Source organism: Paralichthys olivaceus, chromosome 7 (assembly GCF_024713975.1).
Source record: "Paralichthys olivaceus isolate ysfri-2021 chromosome 7, ASM2471397v2, whole genome shotgun sequence".
NCBI classification, from domain to species: domain Eukaryota; kingdom Metazoa; phylum Chordata; class Actinopteri; order Pleuronectiformes; family Paralichthyidae; genus Paralichthys; species Paralichthys olivaceus.
The window spans coordinates 24,352,133-24,366,448 of NC_091099.1; the positions used below are offsets into that span (position 1 = coordinate 24,352,133).

At 41.1% G+C, this 14,316-nt stretch overlaps 1 protein-coding gene across 1 annotated transcript in view; it reads left to right on the top strand.

The window, feature by feature from the left end:
* Positions 1–13,475, top strand: part of poc1b (POC1 centriolar protein B) — a 41,588-nt gene extending 28,113 nt beyond the window's left edge. Inside the window, exons 11-12 of the mRNA XM_020078692.2 lie at positions 12,182–12,475; positions 12,733–13,475. Coding sequence (XP_019934251.2) covers positions 12,182–12,475; positions 12,733–12,891 — 453 coding nt within the window. The 3' untranslated portion in view covers positions 12,892–13,475. The remainder of the gene's footprint in view (positions 1–12,181; positions 12,476–12,732) is intronic.
* The last annotated feature ends 841 nt before the right edge of the window (positions 13,476–14,316 follow it).

The following is a 14,316-nucleotide window of genomic DNA, read 5'->3' on the forward strand; positions in this document are numbered from 1 at the left end:
TAATTTTATTTGTGTGTGTGTGTGTACACGAGAGCTGTGGAAAGCCATAATAATCAATTATCCCCCATGAGGGAGGGTTGGGATATAACCTTCTCAGAGGCAGACAAATTTAATTTCCTGCCCCTTGTTGGTCTGGTAATGCCATGTTAATAGCTTCCTGCTCTCATGCATTATAGCCACACTGCCACACATGCTTGTTTATTTCCGCCACAGCCGGCCTGCCTAACCGCATTGTTACATGGACGACTTATTCTCAGTGCTGAAATCTGACTCTGTTGTAATCAGTGTCACAATTACACTAAACTGCTCAACTGCTTGTTAAAAGGAATTATTTTCTTCCCCTTTGGTAAATGAATGAACTGTTAATTTGTTTAAAGCCTGTCTTTAGTATTTCAATTGTTTAAGGTATCCTATAGAGTTCCTCTGTGTTGCTGACCATTAAATAGTCTAATGCCATTGTAATAGTTGATGGTATAGTATAGTTTATAGCGTAGTATATAGTATATACTAGTTCAGTTACATCCCTAGCATGACATCACAGAGAATTTTCATTAGAGCTGCAGGAAGATTAACCTGCTGTCACATCCCAATGACTTAGTGTCCTCTTAAAACAGCAGATCATGGGCCAACACGTTTTTATGAAGACAAGTGAGCTGGACTAATGCATTTTCACCTGGGTGAGAGTAACTGAGATCTGATAACAGATTCACAAAACCACCTGCTCATACATTCGGTCACTTCTGATTAGCCTGGAAACACAGCTCATGTATCGTCGCTCTTGCAGATGGATGTGGCCCCCCCTTCCACTCAGACTGATTTCAATCCGTTCTGAAACTAGTTTGATATGTTAACCGACAGACTGGTGGCCAATGGAAGTGTAACTTAAGCATTTTTATGGCTGTGTCACATGTTCTGATGGTCTAATAGATTGATGGTCTGGTGACAAATGCCCTTTAGAAATCAAAAATGATATTAATGATTCCAGACAAATCACAAGTGTGTTATTAACTGTCGTTCTTTTTACGGCATTACAAATATTGTTTTTACTTTTTTAGTCGGTGTGTGTCATCATGGCAAAATGTAGTCTTTAAAACACCTGTTGTGGCTGGAGCTAAGAAAGTGTTTTGAGAACTTTAACAGGTGTTAATATGTCTGTCTGTCTGTGTGGACAGATATTGTCACCACAATAGCGTCACGAGCCTGCAAGACAGTCACAAATCATTACATTTGTGTTGTTGAGTCACAATAGATGGGTTGGAAGATGGGTGTGGTCCAACTCATGAGCCCTGAGCACCATATATAATCATTTTGTAATGTCTACTCACGTTCTCATGGGTTAGAACGTCAACATGTTGGCAGGTGTCTGGTGTGGTCTCTGGTTTACATCATGCCTTTGACTCCCTTGAGTACATTATTTGAATCCTATCTTACCAAATAATGATATCCAGCCACTGCCACTGAAACACAAATGAATAAGTCTCCTCAAGTTGTTTTGTCATTTGAAGTGCCAACACAAAGCTTCCCTTTAGTTTGTGTCATGAATTGACCAAATCAACAGTTGTCTGTTGTTTCTAAGCAAACTGGTGATTATCAGGGACTTCAGCTGGCACTGGTGCAGATCACAACTTGTGTGACTCATTCTATGGGGTATGAGATGAACTCTGCTAGTGTTTTTCCATATGTGATGAAGATCAGGCAACCTTTTCTACAGGATGCTTTCAAAGCCCCATTTTCTTACTACTATGTCCTTTGTTAGCACAATGTAAGTGTTTTACCAACTGTGCAACACAGGACTAAAAGCGCCTACATAGTTTAATTCTGAAGCATTGTCTACAGCTTAACAGATTTGGAATTTGCAACATTTGCAATTTAATTATTTAGTATTTGTATCAGTCTACTGGCTATGAAACATTGTATGCAAGCAAAGAGTTTTGTCTTTGAATGATCTTTGTTTATTAGTAGAAACACTGGGATCCACTGGCCTTTACGTATCCGTTTATAAAGCTCAGCAGTGTGGTTCCACAAGGAGAAATCATGTTCATTTTCTCGATAGAGATTTTGATTATTAGCCATAGTATTGTATCCATACAATGTTGACGGTGGAAAGGTGAAAAGTCACTATAACACTCTTTGCATAATCTCTACTGCTGTTTTGCTTTGTAGCGGTTGGCAGGTGGCTAGTGTATGCTAACACCATGACAAGAATCTCTTTTTTTTTTTATACTGGCCTGTTTTAAAAATATTGATTAGTTTTTAGGCTGTTTAGGCTTTTATAAAATAAAAATGTCTAAAATATAACGTTTTAAGTACACATAGTGATTGTTTTGGCAAAGAGCACACTTTTGCAGCAACATCATATTTATTTATCATATGCCAACTGTGTGTTATTGAGATAGAGCGGCAGTTTCAGTTACATCATATCACTTTCTTATTATTAGGAGCATTATTTTCTGATTTAGATTTTCTGATTTTTTTGTCATCCTTTCCTCTATACATATTTTGCTCTTGGTTATGAGCAATAAGACTGATGATGAGACTCTCTGTCTCTATATTACCTCTCTCTAACTCTTTCTGTGAGCTAAGCAGCGCCAGGCGATGAGTCATCTTCGTTTTTGGTAGGACTGGGGGGGTGACAGATGCTCATGCATTCATACTGCGGAAGTGGGTCAGAGTGCCGAGTTCATCTTCACACCAATATAAAGTGTTCCTCCTCTTCCTCTTTGAGTTGCCTTATTCCTCCAACCTGCTAATTTCTTTCTCAATATGCATCTCTCACTCCCTGGACACAGTATCATTTACACCCGACTCCAATGTTTTTGAAGGAGCCACAATGAGTGGACACATGTGGCTCCACAAAGTGAAAGTTGTTTCCATATCCATGGCACAAAATCGAACATGTTTACAGTGGGTGTTGGACTGTGAAAACGTGGCCCGTTGCCCCAGATCTGTGTTCTACTCATCAACGGCATTTCAAGCCGCAGCTGGAGTGAGGACAGTCCCAGATGATGTGGTTCTGTTGGTTTCACCAGATCATGACATTAGGTGCACACTGGGGTGGTTTGATTGATGTGATAACGGCAGGCTACAAGGTGGATCGTTGTACTAGACTGTTGCGGTGAAGAGGCAGCTGAACCAAAGGGCAAAGCTTCCGACTTAGTCAGTATACTTTTTGACCCTCATCTATGTTCATGATCACTGAGTGATGGCCAAAAGAATGAGATCATTAATAATGGATTGTGGATTGTGGCTGAGATGAGTTTGCTCTGTGGGGTGTCTGGACTCAACCTAAGAATTAGAGTGACAAGCTCAAACATGTGATTTGGTTGAATTAACCTTTTTATGGGGGTTTTGGTTCCTTAAGTTTTCATCTAGCTCCATTAATAGTATAAATTTGTCCAGAGATTTTGTTAAATTACCAAATGATGTTCTAATCAGCCTCAGCTACAATTTGGGTTAAGAGTTAATTAACAACTTTAAGTACACCAATATGCATATAAGTAAAATGATGATTATTATTCCATATCATCCCATTGATTAAAGATAACTTTTTCCTTATTCATATTTGTATTAGTCAAATATTAGTTACTGCAGTACACTCTTAGTCATAGTAAAAGTGTCCCAGTGTGCATGTAGACAGATTGATTGCCATGGTATTGTACAGGGTGTTCAGGGTGTGCAGTTAGAAAAACCAAGAATCTAAATCATGTTTTTAATCTACATCAATAGTATTCATACTTTTGCTTGGGTATAGGGGTTATACATATGTTTCCGTCTATTCAACTACCTTCTATACCTACCTCAATCTCACTTTGTCTCTCTGACTCTGCGGATATTCACACATTCAAAGGAATATATCTTGCCATTGAGATAGAATCCACAGACAGTTCAGTGCCATAGGAAAGTCGGCTAGGACCCTAGTTCCATCAAGTCTCAGTGAGGATCATGTGAATGGCTGCAGCACTGCACAGTATTCTTGGATTATTGTTTGTGTATGTTTGTGCTTTTGTACACTGAGCTATAATATCAGATTCAGCTGCCATTGAATCAAGACAGGACAGTACTGTTTCTTTTTTTTTATTGGCCGTGGTCAAGTTGTTTACTGTCCCAACTCAAGTGTGTGTGTGTGTGTGTGTGTGTGTGTGTGTGTGTGTGTGTGTGTGTGTGTGTGTGTGTGTGTGTGTGTGTGTGTGTGTGTGTGTGTGTGATGCGGCCGGAAAACACACTGTATTTAATGGCAATCCGCGGCCAAGCAGGATATTTTCGTCTGAGTGTGTGGGTGGCTGCTGTGCGGATGTCAGAGACAGACAGATAGAAGAGAGAGGAGGAAGACTGAGAAGTAAAGAGGATGTATCCACTTCCTCAAAGCCACAAAAATCCACCTCTTCCAGCTCAGCGTTCAGCTCCACCTTTTCCAAAAAAATGTAAAAATATAAACAACATTGCTGCACCTCTGACAAAGATCCTGTCAGATCAGATCAGTGGTTCCAGCTAAATTACAGTTACACGACTTGTACCTGTTTGTATTATCTGTGTGTGTGTGTGTGTTCATGTGACTGTGTGCTTGCCTGTCTTACTAGTGTGCATGTGTTTTGGTGTGTCAGTTTGTGTGGGTGTGAACATCCTTTACAGTGTGTGTTTTGTTTGAGGAGATACAATAGTGAAGTGTGGGTGTGAATACTGCACCTGGGTACCTGACAATTAGGTGTGACCGAGATGAATGGCAGATGAATCCTCTGATGTGATGTCTTGGCAGTACCAACACAATGCAGTGGACTCAGATCACTGGCCAGTTTTAGATGCCAGCTGACTGTGTGTTAAAGGTTAAAGGTCGGTGGCGCAGGGAAACACGATATTGTGTATGTTTCCACACAGGAAGCAGGTTACTTTTTGAAGACAGATATATTTGACTTGACATTGGATACTAATGTTGCGGCTACTACTATTACTAATAATAGTGGTGCTACTACTGTTGCTATTATTAAGTGGCCATTCAGACGAAAACAACCTTGAACAAGCAGGGGCCCGACGTGTTGAGATTGTGTCACCTTAGGTTGGACACTGAAGTCCAGGAAATCAAATTTGATTCCGACAGAAGTTTACAACTCTTTAAAATTATCAATACAACAATCATTTCATCTATTCTTTCATTAATCACTCTCATTAAGCTTTCATGCCACAAAGTTACCAAAAATATCTGCTTGCACATATTTTCTTGGACAGCACATTCTGAGTTACAGTTGCATTACAGAAAAAGCTGAGACAAACTCAACTTTTTTTGTCTCACCACCACCACGACATTTGTTATTTACAAATAAATGTGGAGGCTGTATTTTTGGGGGGTTCTTTTGTTTTCTCTCACAGGCGTTACAGTGCATTCACACCAAATAAGAAGAACGTTTTTCATGCAATAAGATTACATTCAGTCACTTGACGCAAAATTCATGTTCTTGGGTTGAAATATTTGAACTTGAGTGAAACATTTGCTTGTTGTGAAAGACAATCAGTGCTGAGAATGAAACTCATCAGATGCAGGACCTGGCACTGACTGAGGTCGAGGCAGGTCATCAAACTGGCCACTGGTCAGCCTGGAAAAGACAGAGAAATTCTCAACATACACAGAAAGGACTCAGCCTGCTTACCATACTCTGCATGTATTGCAGAGTATCCCTACATGTCTTTTGAAAGTTTGCATGTACCGATCAAACAGACAAAATGGAGCAGTACCACTGGAAATAGTAGGGGGCAGTTTAGCCAATAGCTCAAACTAGATGACCATAAGACAGGAGGAAGACATTTCAACACTGGGGGAACTTTCTGTATGGTCTTACTTCACCCGGTCGCAGCAATAAACAGTTGCATTTCCCTCTGTCTTCAGAGGTACATTATCGCAACCTCCTCCACTGTCGCCATGTTTGTGGTGGATGTATTGCTTAACAACCACACCAATGTAAAGTAGCCAAGTAGCCTTCAACTGAAATGTGACGTTCATATATACAAGAGTAACATCAATGGCATTTGTGCAACAGTCCAATCGTAAACACGGATGACATGGCTGTGCAAATGCACATGTGCAGGATTAATTGTGACATAAGACAAAACAGGGCTGCTTTCCTCCCTGTTTATTTTTACTTAACTGTTAGGTGCCAACACTACAAAATAATTGGGAGATGCAATATGGGCATGTACAGAGACATGAGACGACAATATGAATTTGATTTGATGAATTTGATCTAGAAACACGTGTGCAAGTGATGCAGATGCTATATAAAATACAGATCTGGTTTGTTAACACTTCTGCGAGGCACTTGGAGGCAAAAAAAAAAATCCCTTTGGGCCCATTCAGCATGTAATGTGGACATAGCTGTAGAGGTTCACTGAGTTCAAGAAGGCTCCTCTGTGTGACTGTTTGCTGAGACCAGAGCACGGCCTTGACTGCTGTTAATCAAGAGAAGAATTCGGGAGAGTGACTCCAGCTGTTTGAGTGTTTCTGATGGCAGTTGTTGAGTGAGTAATTATTTAAGTGTGTGTGTGTGTGTCTGTGTGTGTGTCCTTCTTTTGGTACAGATGGCAACCAACTGTGTACAAGACACCATTTATGTTGGCTCGACATGCATGTGTGTCCGTGTCCAGAGGGCAACAATCTGCTTGTGTGTGTGTTGCTCTGTTAAATTAGGAAAGTGAAACCAGGGCCGAGGGTCAGGGCCAGCTAATGCCTGCTTTGATTTTTAACAAGCATTTCCTCTCTCCATGGAGTCTGCTTTATTAATGGCATTACATGGCATCCTGTGACCAGGAGGCGCTCCTTTTCAATTTCAGCACCACACCGAACATCTGATACAGGAAAGAAGGGGAGAGGAGATGTGACGGGAACACACTTAGGTCACTGGAATTGTTGCATAACAATCATTTCAAAATGAATCATGTTGCATGTAAATACAACATGCATTTCTTTGGCGCCTTTTTAGAATTCGTTTTCGATTCACTCACATTCAAGATAATTTCAGCTCTGTCCCCTCATCGCCTCCCAGATAGAGCAAAGCCACGCAACCATGTAGTCATGACACACAGGATAAAAAGTGACGGTAAGAAATAAAGCAGTGGTTTACAGATAGTACTCGACAGTTGTCCAATCTGTTTCCTGTGTGCGACTAAAGCTGTATTCAGACATGACCTACAGGTAAAATCCAGAGAATTGGCTTCTCCTGGATTTCTACAGACCTTTTAGTGGGAGGTCAGGAGGATAAAGTCTGTAGAAACTGCAGAGCGTCTCACTCGGACATTTGCGTTCACACATGCACCTCCTATGTAGAAAATATGGAGGAACTGCGGAGTCCAGTGCATGTTTGAAAGCAGGTTAGATGAACCACCTGCAGGACCATTTCATTGTTTGGAGCATTTATGCCATACTGAACCTGAAAGGACTCACAAATACTAATTATCTGTGAAAGAACAGAACAGAGATGGATGCTTGTGTATTTCTACCTTTGTGAGATTGTATAGCATAGATACTATGTAATCTATAAAAGACCAGAATACTTTATGTTTTGTAAGAAAACATGACAGAAACAGAAATTTAAACAGAACCAACTTGGTGCGGAATTATTGAAATCAACTAATTTTATACTTGAATTTGATTAATTTGAATGTTTAAATGAGTTTCCAAAAAATAAAAAGGTATGCTTTTTGCCACTTTTCATGATTGTGATGAAGTGCCAAAAGGTAAATTCATTGTTTAAAGTTTTAGTAAGTGACATCTGTATAGTCAGTCTATATTTCTGTAATTTATCATAGTGAAGATGATTCCTCTTTCACTGTTCAGCCAGACATTGTTTTTCCGAATTCCCTGGAAAATATCCCTTGAAATAAAAATTATATATTAAAAGACCTGATATCGCATATATTAAGATGAAGTGTCATTTCATTGAATTTGTGTGGTCACGCTCTCATCTTAAGTAGCACTTATAAAATATCTGTTGAACTATGGTCTCCATGTAAACACAGCCAGTGCTTGGCATGATGAGGGCAGGCAGCTCAGTGTGAATAATAAACATCACAAGGCTTGAGAGCCCATCTGTGTCCTCTAGTGAACGTCGTGACACACCACCTCATGAGACATGGTCTCCCTGCTGATTTACAATTTGCATTGTGGACATTCAGTTACTTTCATAAAAACATTGTTTGCACTCAGTCTCCTGTGAAAATATAGAATATACACAGTTGTCACTGTTCTGTTGTCATTTTTAAACAGCATCAGACAGAATAAGTGAAGGCTACTGTTTTGGAGGACCTCGGCTCACATCATGAGGAGGATTTTCATGCTCAGTAACAAACATCAGGCAGGTTATTCAAAGAGGAAAGGTAGAGCGGGGAGGTGGTGCAGGGAGGCGCAACATCAGAGGAGCTCTTCAATTAAGATCAAACAGTTTTTTTTTATGTAAGGGTCACAGTGTCTGAAGTCTCCTGCCAAAAGACAGAGCATAGCTAATTCTGGTGCTGATGCTAATCATGGTTTTGATCAGACATCTGTGATTTGATTTAGGAATGGAGGGGAGACTATTTTTGATCTTTCCCTTGAGGATGCGTTTGATCGTAAACATCACAGATGCTGTTAACATTTTAACATTGGCTGCTATTCTGATCGACAACATTGCTATGTTAAGTGAATCTCCTGCAGTCATGTGAAACTGCTCTCAGCAATTATAGCAGTGAGTAATTCTTCATAACTGTCAGTTTAACAAATCTGTTACTTTACATCTGATTATCAGCTGTGATATAACCCATCAAAACAAAGGAAAACTCTGGAAATAATTTGTAATCCTGTAGTGCACGCTGTGAAACATTTACTTGGCTTACAACACAAAACATTCCCATTATAATGAATCCAGAATATTGCATCCCCTCCCTTTTTATTCCACCAACAACCCTAATGACCTGGTAACCTTTCACGAGCATCGTGGGCTGAGCCTGCGTGTCTCACAGGACATAATGCTGCAAGACAGCACTCCAATAGTCTTCCACGCAGAGACAACATGAACATTGTCCCCATGAAGCACCAGCACCGGGGCTCTGTCATGTAACTCCCTCTGGCCACCTTGCATCTCAGCAGCTAGTTTGTGCAATGCTCTGCCACCCCGGCCCTAACCACCCACTCATCTCCCATCGGACAGAAAACCCTGGCTGGCAGCAAGCCATCACCACATTCCTGCCACTGTTGACCGCAGCTACAGCGAGCTGTGACCCCTGAGCGGGGATGATTTTGTCTCAGAAATGACCCTTATAATTATGTGGTTCCTATTGTGGATGTTATGCTTTAGCACTGTGTTTAAAGTGTTGCAGTTTAGCTCCATATGCACTTATTTTTGAGTAGTTTGCAGTGTCTGTTTAATTTGCCAGATGTAATGGGGCTCCATTATGGTAGATCTGCATGATATCATGATTCTGTACATTCTTGTATATACCAACCACTTCTGCAGGCTCCAAACTTGTGAATATCTTGTAAGATGTTTTATTGTAATGAATCTGTTCAATATTTTGATGTAATCATGTTGCACTTCCAATGTTACACCTCTTAATTTGCCCTGTGCTCTGCAGCAAGGGTTGTTAGTTTAGTTGAATGTGTGTGTGTGTGTGTGTGTGTGTGTGTGTGTGTGTGTGTGTGTGTGTGTGTGTGTGTGTGTGTGTGTGTGTGTGTGTGTGTGTGTTAAACGTTTGATTGCACCCAAACTTCCTGTCGGAGGGGGGTTGCGGGGGTGCAGATGGATTGGAGGTCTGGATCTGCTGAGTGTAAAGGATCCGAGCAGATGTTGGCCAGATGTGGCCACAGAGGAGGGGGCTGAAGGATAAAGAGTGAGGAAACAAAGAGTGATATCATAGCATAGATATCGAGAGAGAGACACCATCCACACACTGACAGCTTTGTTCACCTCCACTCTGGAGCTGCCCTCTGTCCTCCTTCCTTCACACTCTCCTCCTCTCCTCCCTGCATCCCTCCTTCCTCTCTTACCTCCCTCCACGCTGCCTTTGAAGTGAGGACAGCGCTCAGGAAGCGAGCTGGAATCAATTGCTCCATGCATTAGGCTGGGAATGTGTGACACCCTCCTCCTCTTCACCCTTCTTTTCCTTCCTCCATCCTCTTGAGACATCACTCATTTATTTCCCCCCTCTGTTTCGCTTCATGCACTTCCACCTTTCAAACAAGACGTTGCTGTTATTTTGCCCCAAAGATTTGCTGCAGATTATTAGTCTTGACACTGATCTGAGTGCAGTTGCTCAAAGTGTGATTGCGTGTGTTTGTAAATTAGTGTATCAGACTTATTGCAAAGGAAGGTAGCTCAGATTATGATGAAATGATTAGTTGATTATATGATCATTTATTTTATTACGCAAAAATGCCAAATTTTCACAAACGACAGCTTCCTTGACTGCAGTAACCAACTCTGCTCCTTTCATTGTTAACATTAGTGGCTCACTTCCATTGTTGTTGTTGTGTTTCTTTTTGTTGTGGCTTTTGCATTTGTGTTTTCCGTTAATACTCTTGTGTAAGGCATCTTGGCCAATGCACTTGAGGGTTTCATTGCTTTACTACAATAGTATGTTTTACTAAATTCAGAGTGAAAGGACAAAAGGGAGTTAACTGAAGAGCCTAAATGGATCCTTCAAGTATAAAAATGTGCTCTTTGATAGCTGACTCTGACCTGACTTCATCAATAGATCAATACTTTAATGCAAATTTAAGACAAGTTTGATGACTTTGTTTTGACTTGCCTTGCTTGTCATATTAATTTTGAATGCTCATTGAATTGTAAGTTTTGTGAAAAGAAAGTTGCCAGTTTGAAAACCAAACTCAAAATAAATGGCGCTGTAGGTGCCCTGGAGAACTGCTGCTCAACACCTGGTGCTTTAGAAGAGCTTCTCAGCAGCCACCACTCCAACACTGACCCTGTATTGTAAAGCTGCTGGTATGAAACTATTTAGATAGGAAGTCTTGCTGTGTCGTGTCGGCCCGGATAGATGAGGAACAAAGGAAATGCGTCCCTGGTTAAACTGAACATAATGCTCTCGCTCTTATTTTTCAATTTCCCTCAATTTGTATTTTTTTACTCTTACACCATCAAAGGTAAAGGTCAAATCAAAATGAAGTAAATTCTCTGTGTGTTGGCCCTCGGTTTTAGCTATCACTGTCTCAGAGTGCAACTGACCTTGTGAACTTATCTTTAGCCAGCAAGTCAGTTTCAAAGTCTGCCCTGTGAGTCATCCTTCCTCAGTCTGCAAAGTAACAACACACTCAAGGCCCACTCTGACACAACAAAGAGACAGGAAGGATGTTGGCTAACCCTGCCTAGCATTAAGTATCACTGTTGCTTATTAGTTTAGTCTAATGAATGTGTTTCACTCTCTCCCACTTTGATGCCTGCACATTTCAAACAGGCAGATTAGGCCGACCACAGTTCTGAGCTCTGTTTACAATTTTTTAATACATTTAGAGTTGGTAAGGCTGGAACAGCTAGGCTGCATTTGCAACTGATACATCCCACCGCCTCCCAACATCCCTCCTGTCAAAACTACGCCCATAAAACACATGAACATGAACTGAATGACAACTGCTAGTTGACAACTGCTAGCTTTTTCTATTTCTGCTTTTCCGAAAGTACAGAAGATGTGGAGTTCAGTGCAATTCTGAAAGCAGCTTTAGTGACAGTGAGGTAGGCCAGCCAATCACAGTTATAATAACAGTTGGTCCAAATGAAATGATTGGTCCTGTTTATTACGCTACAGGTTTTTCAGAAACAATTTATCAACCCAATCTTTAAATTCTGTCTAATGTTTGAGCTGCAGTTTTAGTGCACACGCTCAGAAAATGTTTGCCCCTCGCTCTGTGTAGATTTTTTTTTGCATTAAAGCTCATAAACCCCACCCCCTCCATGTTAGTGGATGGGACATGGATTGGCAGGAATATATATTGTCTTAGAAGTTTGGTTTATGATTTATTTGATAATTATTATTTTTATTAGCATGTTTCATTGGTATGTCCTCAACTAACTGTTGGGTATCTCAAAGGTGATTAGATTTCATGTGGGCTTCATCTGGTATGCAATACAAACTCAAGGCAGATCTTGACCACCCGCACAAATATCAATCTGCTGAAGTCCAGTTTCTTTTTCTCTTTCACTTTCATCTCCAGCTCTTAAACGGGCAGACACGCTTGATGCCCACGCAGACCGCCCCCAGCAGACACCACTCCAACAGGTTGCCGGCGTTCCGTGTTGCCAATTTAAGAGAGGAAGGATGGAAGGGGGAGGAAAGTACCCGTAGGGCAGGTTCAACTTTGGAAAGCCAGATTGGGGCTGGTGGAGGAGGAAGAGGAAGGAGAGAGGAAGAGGAGGAGAGAGAGGAGATTAAGCCACCGGAAGTCCATCAATCAAGTCTGGACTCTACCCTGAGGCACATTGTTCAACAGTTGGATATACTCACACAGGTCAGTTATTAGTGAAAGTCCAAATCATCTCATGATACAAATCATACAAATGGGGAAAGGTTGATCATCTCTCTACTGCAGGGTTGAATCCCAGTGTCACGTAACTTGCTGTTCTCTGCTGTCCTGAAAACACACTGTGCCATGACACAAAAACTCAAAAGCCTCATCTGCCGCTCACTCAGACTTTGATTCTCAAATTCTATAATTAATCTATCAACATGTGGTATAATAATTATATACATCCTCACTTCAAACAGACTGTTTCAGTGCTGGAGGAGCGTCTCACCCTGACAGAGGACAAGCTGAAGGAGTGTCTCCTCCACCAATCCAAGATTTTCAAGGATGTGCGATCATCAGGAGAGAGGCGGAGGACGGACAGCAGGGAGACAGATGGATCATCCGTCCATTTCACTTGAGGATGACCTCGCCCCCTCTCAGACTGCAGCACAAACACGGACTGATCACTGCTTGACCAAGACTGGAAGTGCGGTGTGTTTGTGTGTGTCTCTGGCCACCTTTGGGGACAACATTCAGACTAACCATATTTGTTTTTGATACATTAGCTTGAATAAGAACATATTTTCTCTGTCTTTCTTTGCCTCTGAAGAATATACAGCTGTACAACCAAGCAGACATTCCATTAGTGTGTGTGTGTGTGTGTGTGTGTGTGAGCGAGCGTGAGCGTGGGTGTGTGTGTGTGTGTGTGTGTGTGTGTGTGTGTGTGTGTGTGGGTGTTGATATGGATGGTACATCCAGACCGGACAGCTGCAGCTATGAAAACAGACGGTGCATGTCTGCTGTGTGACCTCCGTGTGTGTGTGTGTGTGTGTTTTTGTGCATATTTTAGCCGTCAGTTGCTTCTGCTGTAACATTTTTCATTGTACTCTGTATCTCTGCATTATGCCATGAGATTTTAAAGCTACATTGTGCTACACACTGTCTCAATTACACTTCCGCATACAAACATAATTTATATGAATAAATGTTATACTGCATTGCACTGATGTTGTTAGTATCGTCTGTATTTCTGTCCAGACTTCAGACCTCTATCATGATGTTGGGTTATACCAGTCAAAAAGATTCACTTGGACTAATAATGAATATGCCAGAAAAAAACTATTGTGAAAAGTTGGGAAGGATTAACATAAAAACTGGCACTTTTTATTAAATATGTAATACATGTTATGAATTATAAGAATGTTCTATACTATCATACATGATACTGTCCTAATAAGTATAATCTCAACAACACAGTATCAATAAGATCGACTATCATATTCCGTAGTATCTTTACATTTGAAATTATCATTAGTATTTAATTTCTGTCATGCCTCACTTTTTATCTGTTGTTTTTATTTAGCTGCTGGCAGGTTACCTTTCCCACGGTCATGACCCTCATGTTATCAGGTGTAGCTTGTTCATATGATACTTTTGTCTCCACCAGTGACTCTGTAATGTTTTGGCTGCGTCTCACCCGACGTGGAGACTTTGGCTGCTTATGTTTTCCCAGCGGTGAAGATGTGGTGAGCGATGCTGCTGGGTTGGGAGGAAGCAGTAAAAAAGCCACACAAAGGGCCAGCTCTCCGCTGGCTGCTGTTTTCTCTTCCCACCACATCCTTCACTTCCTCTCTGGTTTTACTGGTTTTCTTCCTCCTGCATCTTTTCTCTCTTCCAGTTACATGAAGCGGTTTGGCCTGCCAAGTAGAGGAGACCAAATCCAGTTCATCCCAAGCAATGAGAACAGTGTCAGACTCGTGGAAGACCTGGCGTGAAGTAAGAAAAAAACATCAAGTAGAGATAGAAAACAATTTACACAGCACACTTAGAGTTTTCTTTTTTGA